Source organism: Neoarius graeffei, chromosome 16, assembly GCF_027579695.1.
Source record: "Neoarius graeffei isolate fNeoGra1 chromosome 16, fNeoGra1.pri, whole genome shotgun sequence".
Taxonomy (NCBI): Eukaryota; Metazoa; Chordata; class Actinopteri; order Siluriformes; family Ariidae; genus Neoarius; species Neoarius graeffei.
Window position 1 is genome coordinate 62,444,890 of NC_083584.1, and position 22,500 is coordinate 62,467,389.

General features: G+C 39.7%; 1 protein-coding gene across 1 annotated transcript in view; it reads right to left on the minus strand.

The window, feature by feature from the left end:
- Positions 1-11,348, minus strand: part of sgpp2 (sphingosine-1-phosphate phosphatase 2) — an 18,508-nt gene extending 7,160 nt beyond the window's left edge. Inside the window, exons 1-2 of the mRNA XM_060943353.1 lie at positions 11,051-11,348; positions 3,095-3,253 (exon numbers count right to left, since the gene is read on the minus strand). Of these exons, the coding sequence (XP_060799336.1) occupies positions 3,095-3,253; positions 11,051-11,281 (390 nt within the window). The 5' untranslated portion in view covers positions 11,282-11,348. The remainder of the gene's footprint in view (positions 1-3,094; positions 3,254-11,050) is intronic.
- Positions 11,349-22,500: the final 11,152 nt, after the last annotated feature.

Below are 22,500 nucleotides of genomic sequence, written 5' to 3' on the forward strand. Positions count from 1 at the left end.
GTACATGATTGGCCCATCGCTCTGTAACAACCAATGAATGCGCTCGCTTCAAACAAAGAGTTGAAAGATGGCAGCCTCCGTGATCGAGGCGTAAAGATGCAAATCCGAGGCTGCCATCTTTCAAACAAAGTCGGAACGAATAGGATACGAATGTGGATTTGAGGGAAAAATCGAAAACATTTTTTTTTCAAGTTTTGAGGTGAAAAAAGCGGAATTCCGCGAATTCGCGGAAAAATCACATCCCTGCATTATACATCACCACCCACACAGAGAGTAATAATCACCCATCCTATTATACATCACCACCTACAGAGAGAGTAATAATCACCCGTCCTATTATACATCACCACCTACAGAGAGAGTAATAATCACCCGTCCTATTATACATCACCACCCACACAGAGAGTAATAATCACCCATCCTATTATACATCACCACCTACAGAGAGAGTAATAATCACCCGTCCTATTATACATCACCACCTACAGAGAGAGTAATAATCACCCGTCCTATTATACATCACCACCTACAGAGAGAGTAATAATCACCCGTCCTATTATACATCACCACCTACAGAGAGAGTAATAATCACCCATCCTATTATACATCACCACCTACAGAGAGAGTAATAATCACCCGTCCTATTATACATCACCACCTACAGAGAGAGTAATAATCACCCGTCCTATTATACATCACCACCTACAGAGAGAGTAATAATCACCCGTCCTATTATACATCACCACCTACAGAGAGAGTAATAATCACCCGTCCTATTATACATCACCACCTACAGAGAGAGTAATAATCACCCGTCCCATTATACATCACCACCCACACAGAGAGAGTAATAATCATCCGTCCTGTTATACATCACCATCCACACAGAGAGAGTAATAATCACCCGTCCCATTATACATCACTACTTACAGAGAGAGTAATAATCACCCGTCCTATTATACATCACCACCTACAGAGAGAGTAATAATCACCCGTCCTATTATACATCACCACCTACAGAGAGAGTAATAATCACCCGTCCTATTATACATCACCACCTACAGAGAGAGAGTAATAATCACCCGTCCTATTATACATCACCACCCACACAGAGAGAGTAATAATCACCCGTCCTATTATACATCACCACCTACAGAGAGAGTAATAATCACCCGTCCTATTATACATCACCACCCACAGAGACAGTAATAATCACCCGTCCTATTATACATCACCACCCACAGAGAGAGTAATAATCACCCGTCCTATTATACATCACCACCCACAGAGAGAGTAATAATCACCCGTCCTATTATACATCACCACCTACAGAGAAAGTAATAATCACCCATCCCATTATACATCACCACCTACAGAGAGAGTAATAATCACCCATCCTATTATACATCACCACCTACAGAGAGAGTAATAATCACCCGTCCCATTATACATCACCACCCACACAGAGAGAGTAATAATCACCCGTCCTGTTATACATCACCATCCACACAGAGAGAGTAATAATCACCCGTCCCATTATACATCACTACTTACAGAGAGAGTAATAATCACCCGTCCCATTATACATCACTACTTACAGAGAGAGTAATAATCACCCGTCCCATGATACATCACCACCCACACAGAGAGTAATAATCACCCGTCCCATGATACATCACCACCCACACAGAGAGTAATAATCACCCGTCCTATTATACATCACCACACACACAGAGAGAGTAATAATCACCCGTCCTATTATACATCACCACCTACAGAGAGAGAGTAATAATCACCCGTCCTATTATACATCACCACCCACACAGAGAGAGTAATAATCATCCGTCCTATTATACATCACCACCTACAGAGAGAGTAATAATCACCCGTCCTCTTATACATCACCACCCACACAGAGAGAGTAATAATCATCCGTCCTATTATACATCACCACCTACAGAGAGAGTAATAATCACCCGTCCCATTATACATCACCACCCACACAGAGAGAGTAATAATCATCCGTCCTGTTATACATCACCATCCACACAAAGAGAGTAATAATCACCCGTCCCATTATACATCACTACTTACAGAGAGAGTAATAATCACCCGTCCCATGATACATCACCACCCACAGAGAGAGTAATAATCACCCGTCCTATTACACATCACCACCCACAGAGAGAGTAATAATCACCTGTCCTATTATACATCACCACCCACAGAGAGAGTAATAATCACCCGTCCTATTATACATCACCACCCACACAGAGAGTAATAATCACCCGTCTTATTATACATCACCACCCACACAGAGTAATAATCACCCGTCCTATTATACATCACCACCCACACAGAGAGTAATAATCACCTGTCTGATTATACATCACCACCCACAGAGAGAGTAATAATCACCCGTCCTATTATACATCACCACCCACAGAGAAAGTAATAATCACCCATCCTATTATACATCACCACCCACAGAGAAAGTAATAATCACCTGCCCTATTATACATCACCACCAACAAAGAGAGTAATAATCACCTGTCTGATTATATATATCAACATCTACACAGAGTGTAATAATCACCCGTCATATTATACATCACCACCTCCATATATAGAGTAATAATCACCTGTCTGATTATACATCACCACCCACAGAGAGTAATAATCACCTGTCTGATTATATATTAACATCTACACTGAGAGTAACAGTCACCCATCCTAATATACATCACCACCTACAGAGAGAGTAATAATCATCTGTCTGATTATATATCAACATCTACACAGAGTAATAATCACCTGCCCTATTGTACATCACCACCTCCATATATAGAGTAATAATCACTTGTCCTATTAAACATCAACATCTACACAGAGACAGAATAATAATAACGTCCTGTTAAACATCATCAACAGACAGAGTAATAATGACCTGACCTTTTATTCATCACCACCTACAGAGGGATAGTAATAATCACCTACACTATACCATTTGGATATAAGTATACAGCATATGTAATTGCATTCATTTGTGTAGTATTGTATATATTAAATTTGTCTTTGTGTTTCTGTCTCTCACAGCCCACATGTTGACGAGGCGGCGGCACAGGAAGGGATCCAGGTTCCAGTGAATGAAGGGCAGAAAGGAGATATAGAACACTTCATTTCCCAGAGTTGCAGAAACCACAAAGAGGAAGTAGAGTGGCCAGTTCCTCACCTCATACTGCATCCTAACGGCCTGCAGAGAGAATCAGGTTAGACAGATTGTATTGATTTGGACTTGGCATTTAGTCTCAACTGAGCATTTGTGAAAGCAGTGTTTATGTTGTCTTCAGATGTGCTTTGTGTTGTTTGCAAAATTTAGCCAAAGAAGGAATCGCTTCTTCAGCGTAATCAGTGGCACAATGCAGTAACGAGGCCAGTGGACTTGACAGTGACGGTCTTGAACACATTCCTTGTTCTTCACTATTTCTATTCACCATATTCCTATTTCCACTTCAGAAAATATGTTTTTCCATTCCACATTATGTACAGCCCATGTTTCAACATTCTGGCTGTAGGTATTTACTGAGCACAGCCTGAATACCGCAGTAATTATATCACCCAATCTAAAGGTACGTGCTTAGAAAAATGACAGTACTACAACATGTACCTGTTGCTGTGATGCTTTTAAGGGTCCACTTTTTGTATTTTATATTGTACACCTGGAAATGTGGATATAACGTACTCTTAAAAATAAACAATGGTCCAAAAATTGTCCAGAACTAGTTTGCATCAAGATTTAAAAGTACACTATACAGTGTCTTGCAAGAATACTTATTTACCTCACATGCCGCATTACCTTCAGGAACACATTGTGGATTGTCTTGCTGGCTGGGAATCCCAGTCAGACCAGTGCTAGCTAGCTAATGTTTATTATACAGTGTCCTGCAAAAGTATTCATCCCCCTTGGTGTTTGTCCTGTTTTGTTGCATTCCAAGCTGGAATTAAAATGGATTTCTGGAAGGTGAGCGCCATTTGATTTACACAACATGCCTACCACTTTAAAGGTGAAAATTGTTGTTTTATTGTGACACAAACAATAATTAAGATGAAAAAACAGAAATCTGGAGTGTGCATAGGTATTCACCCCCCAAAGTCAATCCTTTGTTGCGCCACATTTGCTGCAATTACAGCTGCAAGTCTCTTGGGGTATGTCTCTATTAGCTTAGCACATCTAGCCACTGGGATTGTTGCCCATTCCTCAAGGCAAAACTGTTCCAACTCCTTCAAGTTAGATGGGTTGCGTTGGTGTACAGCAATCTTCAAGTTATGCCACAGATTCTCAGTTGGATTGAGGTCTGGGCTTTGATTAGGCCATTCCAAGACATTTAAATGTTTCCCTTTAAACCACTCCAGTGTAGCTTTAGCAGTACGTTTAGGGTCATTGTTCTGCTGGAATGTGAACCTTCGTCCCAGTCTCAAACCTCTGACTGACTCAAACAGGTTTTCCTCCAGAATTGCTCTGTATTTAGTGCCATCCATCTTTCCTTCAGTCCTGACCAGCTTTCCTGTCCCTGCAGATGAAAAACATCCCCACAGCATGATGCTGCCACCACCATGCTTCACTGTAGGAATGATGTTCTCAGGGTCTTGGGTTTGTGCCACACATGGTGTCCAAAAAGATCAATTTTAGTCTCCTTTGACCAGAGAATCTTCTTCCATGTGTTTGGGGAGTCTGCACATGCTGTTGGGCAAACTCCAAACGTGTTTTCTTAAGCAATGATTTTTTTTTTCTGCCCACTCTTCCATAAAGCCCCACTCTGTGGAGTGTACGGCTTAAAGTGGTCCTATGGACAGAAACTCCGATCTCCGCTGTGGATCTTTGCAGCTCCTTCAGTGTTATCTTTGGTGTCTTTGTTGCATCTCTGATTAATGCCCTCCTTGCCCGGTCTGTGAGTTTTGGTGGGTGGCCTTCTCTTGTCAGGTTTGTAGTGGTGCCATGTTCTTTCCATTTTGCTATAATGGATTTAATGGTGCTTTGTGGGATATTCAAAGTTTGGGATATTTTTTATAACCCAACCCTGTTCTATACTTCTCCACAATTTTGTCTCTGACCTGTTTGGAGGCTCCTTGGTTTTCATGTTGCTTGCTTAGTAGTGTTGCAGAGTCGGGGTCCTTCCAGAACAGGTTGATTTATACAGACATCATGTGACAGATCATGTGACACTTTGATTGCACACAGGTGGATCTTAATCAACTAATTATGTGGCTTATGAAGTGAACTGGTTGGACCGGCTCTTATTTAGGGGTTTCATACGAAAAGGGGTGAATACCTATGCACACTCCAGATTTCTGTTTTTTCATCTTAATTATTATTTGTGTTACAATAAAACAACATTTTCACCTTTAAAGTGGTAGGCATGTTGTGTAAATCAAATGGTGCTAACACTACAAAAATCCATTTTAATTCCAGCTTGTAATGCGACAAAACAGGACAAACACCAAGGGGGATGAATACTTTTGCAAGGCACTGTATGCCCTTCATTTTAAGTATGATGGGACTGTCCCAGGAACAAGGAAATGTTCAGCTGAGTAACTTTTTTGTTTCTAAGACTGTAACACGATCTAAAGAGCCAGACAGATATGTGACATACACAGTCATATACAGTGTGTCACATTTACCCACTCAGTGTAAACAGATGTGCTCATTTCTCATTCATTTTAAAAATTCTTCTTGACATTATTTCCCAGAAGCCCTGCAATGACCTGGCGACTTGTCCAGGGTGTACCCCGCCTCTCGCCCATAGTCAGCTGGGATAGGATCCAGTTTGCCCGCAACCCTGTAAAACAGGATAAACGGCTACAGATAATGGATGGATTATTTCCCAGAGTGAAGTAGCTGTGAGACTAAGCCCATGTTTACATTAGACCGTATCAGTGGATCATCAGATTAACGTTTTAAAAACGATTAGTGTGCACACAGCAACACCAATACACGATTCGCGTGCACACAGCAACACCAATACACGGATACGCTCGGCTCCGCAGGCATCCTGCGCTCCAAATCACTCCGCCCTGAACAGCGAGTGCCCTCTGGAGGGTGCGCACTCCGGCCTTGCGCAGCTCACAGAGCGCGCGAGTGAAGTGAACAAGCTGTGATTCGGAACTGAGCCGCTGTGTGTGTGATCCCAGCGCATATCACTTTACCACTTGCAAGTGGAAGGATGGCAAGCCTAAAGACAATCATAACTACACAATGGGCAGTATTTGCATCAGTATTTGCAGTATTTTCATACTTTTATACTCTTTAATGAAAGGTGATACAAGGCGGAAGTCCGCGCCGTTTTTCAGCAGTCGCGTCACATGACCAACGCCAGCGAATCAGGAAGGTGGATGTCACAGTGACGTTGTCCAATGAGACGCCAGCTAGAGCTCAGCACAGCGTATCCGCGTATTCTCAATGTTTACACAGCACCGGAGCTGACACGATCTGGATTGAATACGTGGACCCTGGCGGATTCCCGTTTCCCGGCGTTTCCAGGCGGTTTAATGTAAACGGACAGTGCATCCGCGAAGAAAACGAGACAGATACGGTCTAATGTAAACGTAGCCTAAAGCTCATGGAGCTGAGAAGTTGAGAAGTGAGTCCTGGTTTTTTGAAGAATAACACTAATCCAGTATGTAAACCTCTCACCCAAAGAGCACAGCCTTAAGGCCAATTTATGCTGACAACCCAGTCCTCGCAGATAGCGTCGCAGACAGTGTCTGCGTAGCCCCCCCACCTTCGCAGACGCTCTGCGCGCACCTCCTAAAAATTGTGACCACCGCAGAAGCCTCGCAGACAGCGCCGCAGACAAGAGGGCTCTGATTGGTCCACTCTACATCCGCTGTACACGCACTTCCGCTTCCCTACTTTCCCGGTTTGGTTTGTTTTCACGACCGGCATTTTTAAAAACACGAGCGAAGATGGAGCAGCATGAAGAGCGGTTGATTGAGGAAGTACGTATATCTATACGACTCCAGTTCTAGTCATTATATTAAAAAAAAAGTTCTAGTCATTATAAGTAACCGGAGGATAAACACTCCACTAACCACACCCACCAACTACTCCTAGCGACTTCGCGCCCCCTTGCGTTGTGGCGGTGAATAACATCGCGCACGCCTATTACTCCCCGCTCAACGATAAATTACAACTGTCTGCGAAAAGCTATCTGCGAAAGCCTTGTCGCAAGAGCATGCAGAGGCCTTTACACAGAGCTCACACAGATGACTTCAGGTGACTTTAACACACTCCACGTTTATGTTTCACGCACTTTTCATTCTCACACGTGTTTTTCTACATGACATCACATTTTATTCACGTGCCTTTCAAGATGGCGCCACAGACGGCAGCTCTCTAGCTTTTTGTTTGTTTGTTTGTTTTTTATTCTCTGTACGTCCAACAATTCAAACCCAATCACTTTCACCAGAGAAGAACTGCTTACCATCAGGCGGTTCACTCCAGATACCTTTTCACTCAATTTCACGAACATGGGAAGTTTTCTGAAGGAAATTTCAGTTGGATGAGCGGCGCTCTATGGGACATGGAGGAGATAAGTGGGCCGGGGTGCTCGTGAAACTCTGTATGCGGGGTTTTAGAACTCCGCTTCCATCAATCCACCTGGTGAAGCTTCTTCTTCTCAACGGAACAAACAAGAACTTTGCATGTTCTTGTTCAATATCATGCTAGCTGAATGGAATATATCTGATATACCACTCAACGCCAGCCAATATTATTTCATTATAGATATTTCTAATGCATAATATAGATATTGTATATTATAGTGTTTATTAGATAGATAAATTATAGATATTTTGATTACAGTTAGATATTGTGTATAATATAGGTATTGTATATTATGCATATTGTGTATCATAGTTATACTACTTATTGTAGATTGTATATTATTATATTATGGAATGTGCAATTATCGACAGTGCATAATTATCAAAACCTTTCCAGATTTACCAATAAAAAAAAATTTACAAAGGTGAGTTTCAGTTACAACAGTTATTATTGGTTAATTAATCAACTGGAAGACCCTCCTCAGCCTTTAATCTTGTCATCTGATGACACAGCTCGTTACCCGAGATGGAATTTTTTCATCACGATCATCAATTTTTCGGAAAACCCGGGCATTATCATCGCAGGTAAGCATGGTGGAAAGATCATGGAGATGTTTTTACTGATCAAATTCACCCATATTTCATGATCTCCTTGTCGAAACCTAGTTTGTTTCTTATTCTTTCATTTGACAGGCGGCATTTTGTATCTAAACGCGCGTTTGAGAAATCACGTGAGGTGTCGATAATAGTGATCACTTTCACCACCAATTGTGTAACATTGTTGAAGTAGATGAAGTACTTTTAAAAAAATAATAAAAGTGCTGTGATTTATAATAATTTTTTTCTGATTCATAACAGAATGGAATGTTTATCGAGTATTTGGAATCCGATTACAATCAATAGAATTCGACTAGAATTAAATTCCTAGCATATAAAAAATTACATGCTTGAAATATTCAGATTTTTCTATTCTATGCAGAAAATATTTTTTTCAGTTTGTTGTAAATGGCAGCACGGTGGTGTAGTGGTTAGCGCTGTCGCCTCACAGCAAGAAGGTCCTGGGTTCGAGCCCCGTGGCCGGCGAGGGCCTTTCTGTGCGGAGTTTGCATGTTCTCCCCGTGTCCGCGTGGGTTTCCTCCGGGTGCTCCGGTTTCCCCCACAGTCCAAAGACATGCAGGTTAGGTTAACTGGTGACTCTAAATTGAGCGTAGGTGTGAATGTGAGTGTGAATGGTTGTCTGTGTCTATGTGTCAGCCCTGTGATGACCTGGCGACTTGTCCAGGGTGTACCCCGCCTTTCGCCCATAGTCAGCTGGGATAGGCTCCAGCTTGCCTGCGACCCTGTAGAAGGATAAAGCGGCTACAGATAATGAGATGAGATGAGTTTGTTGTAAATATCGACCACATATTACAATATCAGTAGACATTTTATATTTTGGTTTGAGGAATGAGATGCGACCTTTGACCTGGATGTTCATGCGGTTACAATCCCAATTCCCTGTAGACGTTTATTGTTAAACTACAAAACTGGAAATTAATACAAACAACAACGAATGATTAACAAAATGTGATCTAGGAAAATACTGAGAAAGTGGAACAAAAAGATTTTCTGACGCAGGTTAAACATCATCAGTTCATTTGTTTACAAACATTAGAATTAATTCCTCATTTACGTAAACACCGACATCCATATATTTATAGAAAATATATTTTGTACTAAATAGGAGTCTACAGAAAACAAATTTTGAATAAAAACTGTTTTTTTAACTTAATACCACATACTGATTTAAATTTTTTAAAAAAATAAATAATCATCTGGGTGTTGATAATTGTGGAACAGTGTCGATAACTGTGGACAAAGGTGTTGATAATTGTGGAATGGTGTCACGTGATCTGATACACTAAGTAATCAGGAATCAACTCATTTTTTTCCAGTAGAAGTTCATTATATAGAAGTAATTATTCATGCACAATTTACGTATTGAAAGTATTCTACTTTGGTGGCACGGTGGTGTAGTGGTTAGCGCTGTCGCCTCACAGCAAGAAGGTCTGGGTTCGAGCCCCGTGGCCGGCGAGGGCCTTTCTGTGTGGAGTTTGCATGTTCTCCCCGTGTCCGCGTGGGTTTCCTCCGGGTGCTCCGGTTTCCCCCACAGTCCAAAGACATGCAGGTTAGGTTAACTGGTGACTCTAAATTGACCGTAGGTGTGAATGTGAGTGTGAATGGTTGTCTGTGTCTATGTGTCAGCCCTGTGATGACCTGGCGACTTGTCCAGGGTGTACCCCACCTTTCGCCCGTAGTCAGCTGGGATAGGCTCCAGCTTGCCTGCGACCCTGTAGAAGGATAAAGCGGCTAGAGATAATGAGATGAGATGAGTATTCTACTTTCACAACGGCCAAAAGATCGATAAGGTGTCTATAATTGTAACCGCCGCCCTGTACATTGTTTTAATTAGTATTGATCCATGAGAGAATAAATACTGGATACTCCCTAGCAGTCAGACAGAACTGAGGAAGCCTTTCGGATGAGAGGCGAAACGTTTTCAAGAATCGTCAAGCAAGTCCAGTTGCTCTCTTCAACCAACCACAGATTACTATGTACCTGGATGACTGAGTTTCTTCACAGATATGTTTCTACGCATGTTGGGATGAGTTCCCTTCGACTGGTGCGGGAGTATGAAAGGACTTCCAGAAAACTGGCAGACATCTTAGCCAGAGAGGATCGTTCATTTTTGTCAACCTGGAACGACCATCACTGAACAGAGGTGGGTGTCTATGACATCTTATCAGCCGCCCACAATGCATTCTGATTCGGATTCTATGATGATCCATGAGAGAATAAATACTGGATACTCCCGAGTAGTCAGACAGAACTGAGGAAGCCTTTCGGAGGAGAGGCGAAACGTTTTCAAAAATCGTCAAGCAAGTCCAGTTGCTCTCTTCAACCAACCACAGATTACTATGTACCTGGACGACTGAGTTTCTTCACAGATATATAATTACATAAACATAACTTATACATAATGACACTTTGCTCTCCCCTGTATCACTAGAGACACCAACTACAGAACCAAATTCCTTGTGTGAGTCAACATGGTGGGCCAGTAAACCTGGTTCTGATTCTGATTCTGGTGTCTGATGTCACTTTCACGTGCACAGCATGTTCACATGGTTTTCATTCTCATATAACTAAAGATAATTAAAGTTTTTTCCCCCTTTTCAGTTACCTGCTCCTGCTTTAGCATGCTCAGCTAAACCTTTACACCTGTCAGCCGCCCAGATGTGAGCTCACACCTGCGCAAACCCGCAGAGCGGGATAATCCAGTCCACAGTGATTTCTCAACTCGCCTCACCTGGACTGTCTGTCTGTCTGTCTGTCTGTCTGAGTATTCTCTGTGCTCTATGAATATTCAGATGTATTATTATTATGACTCTCTGTAGTGGATACTCACGTGGTGTTTGAGTGCGTTGGCCGCGTGCTCGCCGTCCTGAGCCGGCGGTGACGTGCCGTTCACGGTGCCGCTGTGGATTTTCGTGCTGCCGGGTCGGAAGCGTTCCTGAGAGGCGCGTGGGAGCGGAAACAAGCCGCAGGCGCGCTGGAACCCGGCCACCAGCTCAGAGCTGCTCAGGTACGAGACCACCGACCACATCTGCACCGCCAGCGCGCGCGCCGTTACAGCCATGACCGCGCTTAATTCCAGCTGCTGCGCACACTCACCCAGCGCGCGCACTGCAACCACCACACTGAGCGCGCGCTTCCGCATTCTGCACCGCTTTAGAACTGCGCGCGTGCAAGCGGCATGATGAGAAAAACACACAAACAACTGTGGCATAAAGGGAGAGAGAGAGAGAGATCTATCTATCTATCTATCTATCTATCTATCTATCTATCTATCTATAAGTGATATCTATCTATCTATCTATCTATCTATCTATCTATCTATCTATCTATCTATCTATCTATCTATCTATCTATCTATAAGTGATATCTATCTATCTATCTATCTATCTATCTATCTATCTATCTATCTATCTATCTATCTATCTATCTATAAGTGATATCTATCTATCTATCTATCTATCTATCTATCTATCTATCTATCTATCTATCTATCTATCTATCTATCTATCTATCTATCCATCCATCCATCCATCCATCCATCCATCTATCTATCTATCTATCTATCTATCTATCTATCTATCTATCTATCTATAAGTGATATCTATCTATCTATCTATCTATCTATCTATCTATCTATCTATCTATCTATCTATCTATCTATCTATCTATCTATCTATCTATCTATCTATCTATAAGTGATTATCTATCTATCTATCTATCTATCTATCTATCTATCTATCTATCTATCTATCTATCTGTCTGTCTGTCTGTCTGTCTATCTATCTATCTATCTATCTATCTATCTATCTATCTATCTATCTATCTATCTATAAGTGATATCTATCTATCTATCTATCTATCTATCTATCTATCTATCTATCTATCTATCTATCTATCTATCTATCTCTAAGTGTGCTCTATCTATCTATCTATCTATCTATCTATCTATCTATCTATCTATCTATCTATCTGTCTGTCTGTCTGTCTGTCTGTCTGTCTGTCTATCTATCTATCTATCTATCTATAAGTGATATCTATCTATCTATCTATCTATCTATCTATCTATCTATCTATCTATCCATCCATCCATCCATCCATCTATCTATCTATCTATCTATCTATCTATCTATCTATCTATCTATAAGTGATATCTATCTATCTATCTATCTATCTATCTATCTATCTATCTATCTATCTATCTATCTATCTATCTATCTATAAGTGATATCTATCTATCTATCTATCTATCTATCTATCTATCTATCTATCTATCTATCTATCTATCTATCTATAAGTGATATCTATCTATCTATCTATCTATCTATCTATCTATCTATCTATCTATCTATCCATCCATCCATCCATCCATCCATCCATCCATCTATCTATCTATCTATCTATCTATCTATCTATCTATCTATCTATAAGTGATATCTATCTATCTATCTATCTATCTATCTATCTATCTATCTATCTATCTATCTATCTATCTATCTATCTATCTATCTATCTATAAGTGATTATCTATCTATCTATCTATCTATCTATCTATCTATCTATCTATCTGTCTGTCTGTCTGTCTGTCTGTCTGTCTGTCTATCTATCTATCTATCTATCTATCTATCTATCTATCTGTCTGTCTGTCTGTCTGTCTGTCTGTCTATCTATCTATCTATCTATCTATCTATCTATCTATCTATCTATCTATCTATAAGTGATATCTATCTATCTATCTATCTATCTATCTATCTATCTATCTATCTATCTATCTATCTATCTATCCATCCATCCATCCATCCATCCATCTATCTATCTATCTATCTATCTATCTATCTATCTATCTATCTATCTATCTATAAGTGATATCTATCTATCTATCTATCTATCTATCTATCTATCTATCTATCTATCTATCTATCTATCTATCTATCTATCTATAAGTGATATCTATCTATCTATCTATCTATCTATCTATCTATCTATCTATCTATCTATCTATCTATCTATCTATCTATCTATAAGTGATATCTATCTATCTATCTATCTATCTATCTATCTATCTATCTATCTATCTATCTATCTATCTATCTATCTATAAGTGATATCTATCTATCTATCTATCTATCTATCCATCCATCCATCCATCCATCCATCCATCCATCCATCCATCCATCTATCTATCTATCTATCTATCTATCTATCTATCTATCTATCTATCTATCTATCTATCTATCTATAAGTGATATCTATCTATCTATCTATCTATCTATCTATCTATCTATCTATCTATCTATCTATCTATCTATAAGTGATATCTATCTATCTATCTATCTATCTATCTATCTATCTATCTATCTATCTATCTATCTATCTATAAGTGATATCTATCTATCTATCTATCTATCTATCTATCTATCTATCTATCTATCTATCTATAAGTGATATCTATCTATCTATCTATCTATCTATCTATCTATCTATCTATCTATCTATCCATCCATCCATCCATCCATCCATCCATCCATCCATCCATCTATCTATCTATCTATCTATCTATCTATCTATCTATCTATAAGTGATATCTATCTATCTATCTATCTATCTATCTATCTATCTATCTATCTATCTATCTATCTATCTATCTATCTATCTATCTATCTATAAGTGATTATCTATCTATCTATCTATCTATCTATCTATCTATCTATCTATCTATCTATCTGTCTGTCTGTCTGTCTGTCTGTCTGTCTATCTATCTATCTATCTATCTATCTATCTATCTATCTATCTATCTATCTATCTATAAGTGATATCTATCTATCTATCTATCTATCTATCTATCTATCTATCTATCTATCTATCTATCTATCTATCTATCTCTAAGTGTGCTCTATCTATCTATCTATCTATCTATCTATCTATCTATCTATCTATCTATCTATCTATCTATCTGTCTGTCTGTCTGTCTGTCTATCTATCTATCTATCTATAAGTGATATCTATCTATCTATCTATCTATCTATCTATCTATCTATCTATCTATCCATCCATCCATCCATCCATCTATCTATCTATCTATCTATCTATCTATCTATCTATCTATCTATCTATCTATCTATCTATAAGTGATATCTATCTATCTATCTATCTATCTATCTATCTATCTATCTATCTATCTATCTATCTATCTATCTATCTATCTATCTATAAGTGATATCTATCTATCTATCTATCTATCTATCTATCTATCTATCTATCTATCTATCTATCTATCTATCTATAAGTGATATCTATCTATCTATCTATCTATCTATCTATCTATCTATCTATCTATCCATCCATCCATCCATCCATCCATCCATCTATCTATCTATCTATCTATCTATCTATCTATCTATCTATCTATCTATAAGTGATATCTATCTATCTATCTATCTATCTATCTATCTATCTATCTATCTATCTATCTATCTATCTATCTATAAGTGATTATCTATCTATCTATCTATCTATCTATCTATCTATCTATCTATCTATCTGTCTGTCTGTCTGTCTGTCTGTCTGTCTATCTATCTATCTATCTATCTATCTATAAGTGATATCTATCTATCTATCTATCTATCTATCTATCTATCTATCTATCTATCTATCTATCTATCTATCTCTAAGTGTGCTCTATCTATCTATCTATCTATCTATCTATCTATCTATCTATCTATCTATCTATCTATCTATCTGTCTGTCTGTCTGTCTGTCTGTCTGTCTGTCTATCTATCTATCTATCTATAAGTGATATCTATCTATCTATCTATCTATCTATCTATCTATCTATCTATCTATCCATCCATCCATCTATCTATCTATCTATCTATCTATCTATCTATCTATCTATCTATCTATCTATCTATCTATAAGTGATATCTATCTATCTATCTATCTATCTATCTATCTATCTATCTATCTATCTATAAGTGATATCTATCTATCTATCTATCTATCTATCTATCTATCTATCTATCTATCTATCTATCTATAAGTGATATCTATCTATCTATCTATCTATCTATCTATCTATCTATCTATCTATCTATCTATCTATCTATAAGTGATATCTATCTATCTATCTATCTATCTATCTATCTATCTATCTATCTATCTATCTATCTATCTATCTATAAGTGATATCTATCTATCTATCTATCTATCTATCTATCTATCTATCTATCTATCCATCCATCCATCCATCCATCCATCCATCTATCTATCTATCTATCTATCTATCTATCTATCTATCTATCTATCTATCTATCTATCTATCTATCTAAGTGATATCTATCTATCTATCTATCTATCTATCTATCTATCTATCTATCTATCTATCTATAAGTGATATCTATCTATCTATCTATCTATCTATCTATCTATCTATCTATCTATCTATCTATCTATCTATAAGTGATATCTATCTATCTATCTATCTATCTATCTATCTATCTATCTATCTATCTATCTATCTATCTATCTATCTATCTATCCATCCATCCATCTATCTATCTATCTATCTATCTATCTATCTATCTATCTATCTATCTATCTATCTATCTATAAGTGATATCTATCTATCTATCTATCTATCTATCTATCTATCTATCTATCTATCTATCTATCTATCTATCTATAAGTGATATCTATCTATCTATCTATCTATCTATCTATCTATCTATCTATCTATCTATCCATCCATCCATCCATCCATCCATCCATCCATCCATCTATCTATCTATCTATCTATCTATCTATCTATCTATCTATCTATCTATAAGTGATATCTATCTATCTATCTATCTATCTATCTATCTATCTATCTATCTATCTATCTATCTATCTATCTATCTATCTACTCTTTATGTATTTACTTACCCAATGCTGAAAGCGATGGAGAGATTAAGGAAAGATTGGGTTAAAAAAATAATAATAATAACAACAATAATTTGTCTAAAGCCACTACTAACAATGCTAAATTATAAACAAATTACAGTTCTGCTAAAGTGTTTCTACAACCAACAACACTCACGTATACATAAATTATACATTAGCTCAGGTTTTGCAACTATTAACTAAATAATAAAATATAACATAACCAGTATTAACATTACTACATAACAAATGTGCAACAATTTAGCTAAGGTTTAGCCACTTTGAGCATTACTAAATCATAAACAATGGTTTATTTTCCCAACATTACTAAATCAGAAATTAATAATAATTTTCTGAGTTTTAGTCAATACTAGCATTACTAAATCATATATCATGTATAAATGATGATTTAGTGAAGGTTTAGCCATTACTGAATAAGTTTTATTAACACTGAGGCAACGGAAAAGCGTTCACCCTGTTATCTGGAGATCACAAGTTAGAATCCTGGTGATGTTACAACCATCTGAGCCATTAATCATCCAGGAGTCTAAAATTGGCCGTACTCTCAGGTGTCACAGTGACACCAGGCAATCACAGGCATCTGTGAGTGCATTCATGTGGAAGGGGGTAGATAGCACTTTCCTCTGAGTGTGTTATACCCGGTGACACAAGCTCGTTTCACATGTCTCAGAGGAAGCACATGAAACTGGGGGATTTAAAGGAGAACTGAAGTCATTTTTAAACTTGCTTTATTTCTTAATTAACATGTTATTCAGTTACGTTTTTGGTTTTAGTAACCTTATATTGTGACTCGTATTGGCAACTAATCGCAATTAAATATTATACTTATCGGCCTATTCGGTTTTTAGCCATGTTGAATTTAGTTCGTTTGGTCCACGGCAGGTGTCGCTTATCCGCGCGATCGTCACGAGACTTATGCGAGACTTCGAAACGTGAAGTGTCAGCCAGGTGTCAGCGCCGCCATTTTGAAAACTGTTTTCCAAACTAAATATTGCACAAAAACGAGTTTAAATGACGATTACTGCCGACTTTTTTCAAACTTTCCTGATTGCTATTAGAACAAACAAAACTTCCGGCTTGATTACATCAGCATTGGAAAGAGGGCATGCGCGTCTTTTGACAACGTTGGCAGATATTGGTCACTTTGATTTCCGCTGTACGTTTTACTTCCATCCTACGATGTCTCGCACAGGTCTCAACGAATCTCGTTTATGGCCATCGCTTTGACATACGGACTGATATATTACAGAGCATATTTCAAACACACATAACTTGCTATAGCAGTGACAACATAGCGATCAGAAATGCTTTCCGATATTTAATAAAATGAGATATAGTGGTGCTTGAAAGTTTGTGAACCCTTTAGAATTTTCTATAATTCTGCATAAATATGACCTAAAACATCATCAGATTTTCACACAAGTCCTACAAGTAGATAAAGAGAACCCAGTTAAACAAATGAGACAAAAATATTATACTTGGTCATTTATTTATTGAGGAAAATGATCCAATATTACATATCTGTGAGTGGCAAAAGTATGTGAACCTCTAGGATTAGCAGTTAATTTGAATTTCTGAGGAGGTGAATACCATAACAATAAAAACGTGAAATTTATGGAACTCTCAGAAATATCCTTATTCATTTCTATTCTTCGTCTGTTCACTCTTTAAGCACTGTGCTAACTGGTATCGTGAACAACTTGCTAATATCGGAGTTAGCCGAACAGGAAAAACACAAGTGTGCCACATATATAATTTTTTTTTTTTTTACCTCAGGATCCTTTGCAGGTGCGGTTACCGAGACCCGGTTTCTCACGCTGGCTATGTGTCAGCTGCTCAATGAAATCCAGGGGACCAAAAAAGGCGTGGTGACGCCACACGAGCTCTTCGCACAAGTGTGTAAAAAGTACGGCTTTGAGAAACTCGCACCTTTCTCAATGCGGTTAGATACAGTGGTGCTTGAAAGTTTGTGAACCCTTTAGAATTTTCTATATTTCTGCATAAATATGACCTCAAACATCATCAGATTTTCACACAAGTCCTAAAAGTAGATCAAGAGAACCCAGTTAAACAAATGAGACAAAAATATTATACTTGGTCATTTATTTATTGAGGAAAATGATCCAATATTACATATCTGTGAGTGGCAAAAGTATGTGAACCTTTGCTTTCAGTATCTGGTGTGACCCCCTTGTGCAGCAATAACTGGAACTAAACGTTTGCGGTAACTGTTGATCAGTCCTGCACACCGGCTTGGAGGAATTTTAGCCCGTTCCTCTGTACAGAACAGCTTCAACTCTGGGATGTTGGTGGGTTTCCTCACATGAACTGCTCGCTTCAGGTCCTTCCACAACATTTCCATTGGATTAAGGTCAGGACTTTGACTTGGCCATTCCAAAACATTAACTTTATTCTTCTTTAACCATTCTTTGGTAGAATGACTTGTGTGCTTAGGATCATTGTCTTGCTGCATGACCCACCTTCTCTTGAGATTCAGTTCATGGACAGATGTCCTGACATTTTCCTTTAGAATGCGCTGGTATAATTCAGAACTCATTGTTCCATCAATGATGGCAAGCCGTCCTGGCCCAGATGCAGCAAAACAGGCCCAAACCATGATACTACCACCACCATGTTTCACAGATGGGATAAGGTTCTTATGCTGGAATGTAGTGTTTTCCTTTCTCCAAACATAACGCTTCTCATTTAAACTAAAAATTTCTATTTTGGTCTCATCCATCCACAAAACATTTTTCCAATAGCCTTCTGGTTTGTCCATGTGATCTTTAGCAAACTGCAGATGAGCAGCAATGATGAACATTCACATTAGCCAATGTAAGAGAGGCCTTCAGTTGCTTAAAAGATACCCTGGGGTCCTTTGTGACCTCGCCAACTATTACACGCCTGGCTCTTGGAGTGATCTTTGTTGGTCGACCACTCCTGGGGAGGGTAACAATGGTCTTGAATTTCCTCCATTTGTACACAATCTGTCTGACTGTGGATTGGTGGAGTCCAAACTCTTTAGAGATGGTTTTGTACCTTTTTCCAGCCTGATGAGCATCAACAACGCTTTTTCTGAGGTCCTCAGAAATCTCCTTTGTTTGTGCCATGATACACTTCCACAAACATGTGTTGTGAAGATCAGACTTTGATAGATCCCTGTTCTTTAAATAAAACAGGGTGCCCACTCACACCTGATTGTCATCCCATTGATTGAAAACACCTGACTCTAATTTCACCTTCAAATTAACTGCTAATCCTAGAGGTTCACATATTTTTGCCACTCACAGATATGTAATATTGGATCATTTTCCTCAATAAATAAATGACCAAGTATAATATTTTTGTCTCATTTGTTTAACTGGGTTCTCTTTATCTACTTTTAGGACTTGTGTGAAAATCTGATGTTTTAGGTCATATTTATGCAGAAATATAGAAAATTCTAAAGGGTTCACAAACTTTCAAGCACTACTGTGAATAGAATTTTGATAGTAAAAAAATTTGCCTTCAGCTCCTCTTTTAAAAAAATGGGGGCACAAAGCTTTCACTGATCAAAGAAAGAAAGAAAGAAAGAAGAGGACCTATTATGATTTTTTTTAAATAGTGGTCACATTAATAAAATGAGTGTAATTGTTAAAACTGATTCATAATATAAACACTCAACAGGATTATTACTATTATTATCCAGGAAATTATTCTGTTCTTTCTCAGCCTCACGTGCAGGTCTGTGTGACGTCACTATTTGTATTGAAAGTCACTTCCTCTCCATTACTGAGGAGTTCCATTTATATTTCACGCTCAGCTTCTCATCTAATATTAACCAGCTCTTCGGCTATAAATAACCCACACGCACGTCATCAGTGGGTCTAATGACATTCATTATGGGGGGAAATGATGTTCAGGGTTCACAAGCTGGGAGTCTCAGGACGGTGGGTGTGTTAGTGATCACACTGATGTATTTCCATCCAATGCTGTTGGATTCATCCACAGCTATCTGTTATTCAGATTTCACCATGTGTAATGATCCAGTTACATCCTTCTACCTGTAGGTGGCGCATGGAAGCATTTACTGTACATTTACTGTATATCACTGATACAAGGCTGTAAAAAAAAAAGATCTGAATATTTCTGTACAGGGTTCATTTTTTTCAGCAAATCACAAGCTCAAATTGTCGTCATCATCGTTGTTGCTGTTGTTGAATGTTTACCGGATGTGAAACAAAAGGTTATGATAGGTGTGTCATCACAGAAATTGTCCTGTGGCTCAAGTTTTTCAAGTTGTTTGACTCCTGGGACCTTAAGGTAATCTATTCAGCAAGTGTTAATCTATTTTAGTGTCATAAGGTTGATAATTCTGTCACTTATGATGTAATGAGAAACGTTTTGCTTTTAAATGCATTTATACTGTCAGTGTATTACAAATAAAAAACAATGAGCATGAAACTGTGTCAAAGGTTTATGAAAATTTGATGTACAGCACTCAACCTGACAGTGTTAGATAAAGTGGGACAGGACCACTGTGCAGCCATTTCATGAATAAAAGGATGGATGGATGGATGGATAGATAGATAGATAGATAGATAGATAGATAGATAGATAGATAGATAGATAGATAGATAGATAGATAGATAGATAAGAAAGTAAGTGTGGCAGGGTGGTGTAGTGGTTAGCACTGTCGCCTCACAGCAAGAAGGTCCGGGTTCGAGCCTTGTGGCCGGTGAAGGCCTTTCTGTGCGGAGTTTGCATGTTCTGCGTGGGTGTGCTCCAGTTTCCCCCTGTGGCAGCGGGGGTGTGGTCAAGCATTGGTCTATGACTGGAGTCAGGGAAGGTAAGTGGCAGAATCACTGCACCTGATGTTAATTAATGTGTTTGTGTGTCTTCCCCAGTGACCGTGCCCTATTTAAAGAGCGAGAGCAGAGGGAGCTCTCTCCCCAACCAGACGGCTTGAGTGTGTGCATGCGTGTGTGGCTGAGAGAGTAAAATTTGCAGTGAAAATAAAAGAGTTTTGTGAACTCAGTTCTGGCCTGCCGTCCTTCTGTGCTCCACCCCCCATACGAACTGCTACAGTGGTGCTGAAACCTGGGAATTTGGAGCACAGAAGCAGAACAGCCCCATGGAGTCCTCCCCTTTCGCTGACCTGGTCCATGCCCTCGCCACGGCCCAGCAAAGCCAGCACCAGGCGCTAGTCGCCCTCCGGAAGGAGAAGGAACAGCGGTTCGAGGCCCTGGTGTTGGCTCAGCAGGAAGATCGACAGGCGTTCCGGCACCTCCTCGCGTCGGCGGGGTCCACCAACTCCACCACCGTGGGCCCTTCCCCCCTCACCCTAACGAAGATGGACCCCCCGCAGGACGACCCCGAGGCCTTCCTCATGCTCTTTGAGCGGGTAGCAGAGACCTCGGGGTGGCCGGTGGAACAGCGTGCGGCGCACCTTCTCCCCCTACTAACGGGAGAGGAGCAGCTGGCCGCGCTACAGCTCCCCGCCGACCGCCGGCTGGCCTACACGGACCTTCGCTGGGCCGTCCACCAGCATGTGGGGCGCACCCCCAATCAACAACGGCAGCGCTTCCGCGCTTTGCGTTTGGAGGAAGTCGGCCGGCCGTTTGCGTTTGGCCAGCAACTCCGGGCCGCCTGCTGGCGGTTGGTTGAGGGCCAACAACTGCGACGCCGAGGGAATCATCAACCAGGTGGTACTGGAGCAGTTCATCGTGCGCTTACCAGCCGGAACCACAGAGTGGGTCCAGTGCCACCGCCCAGCGTCGCTGGATCAGGCGATCGAGCTGGCAGAGGACCATTTGGTGGCTGTCCCAACGGCAGGACAGCAGACAACCTCTTCTCTCCTCTCCTCTCTCTCTCCCTCTCCTCCTGTGTCTCATCCTCGCCCCGATCTGACAAAGTCTGTAACATGTGCAGAAACATCTGCATGATTAAAACCAACAGTTCAACTCTAACACGTGCAAGACTTAGGGACTTTTATATGCCGTGTTACTGGTTTTGCACGTGCTCAACTTCATGGGTTATTGAATGTATTGTTGAATATTTTAAATGTGATATGATTTCCATTGGGCGGCACAGTGGTGTAGTGGTTAGCGCTGTCGCCTCACAGCAAGAAGGTCGGGGTTCGAGTCCCGTGGCCGGCGAGGGCCTTTCTGTGCGGAGTTTGCATGTTCTCCCCGTGTCCGTGTGGGTTTCCTCCGGGTGCTCCGGTTTCCCCCACAGTCCAAAGACATGCAGGTTAGGTTAACTGGTGACTCTAAATTGACCGTAGGTGTGAATGTGAGTGTGAATGGTTGTCTGTGTCTATGTGTCAGCCCTGTGATGACCTGGCGACTTGTCCAGGGTGTA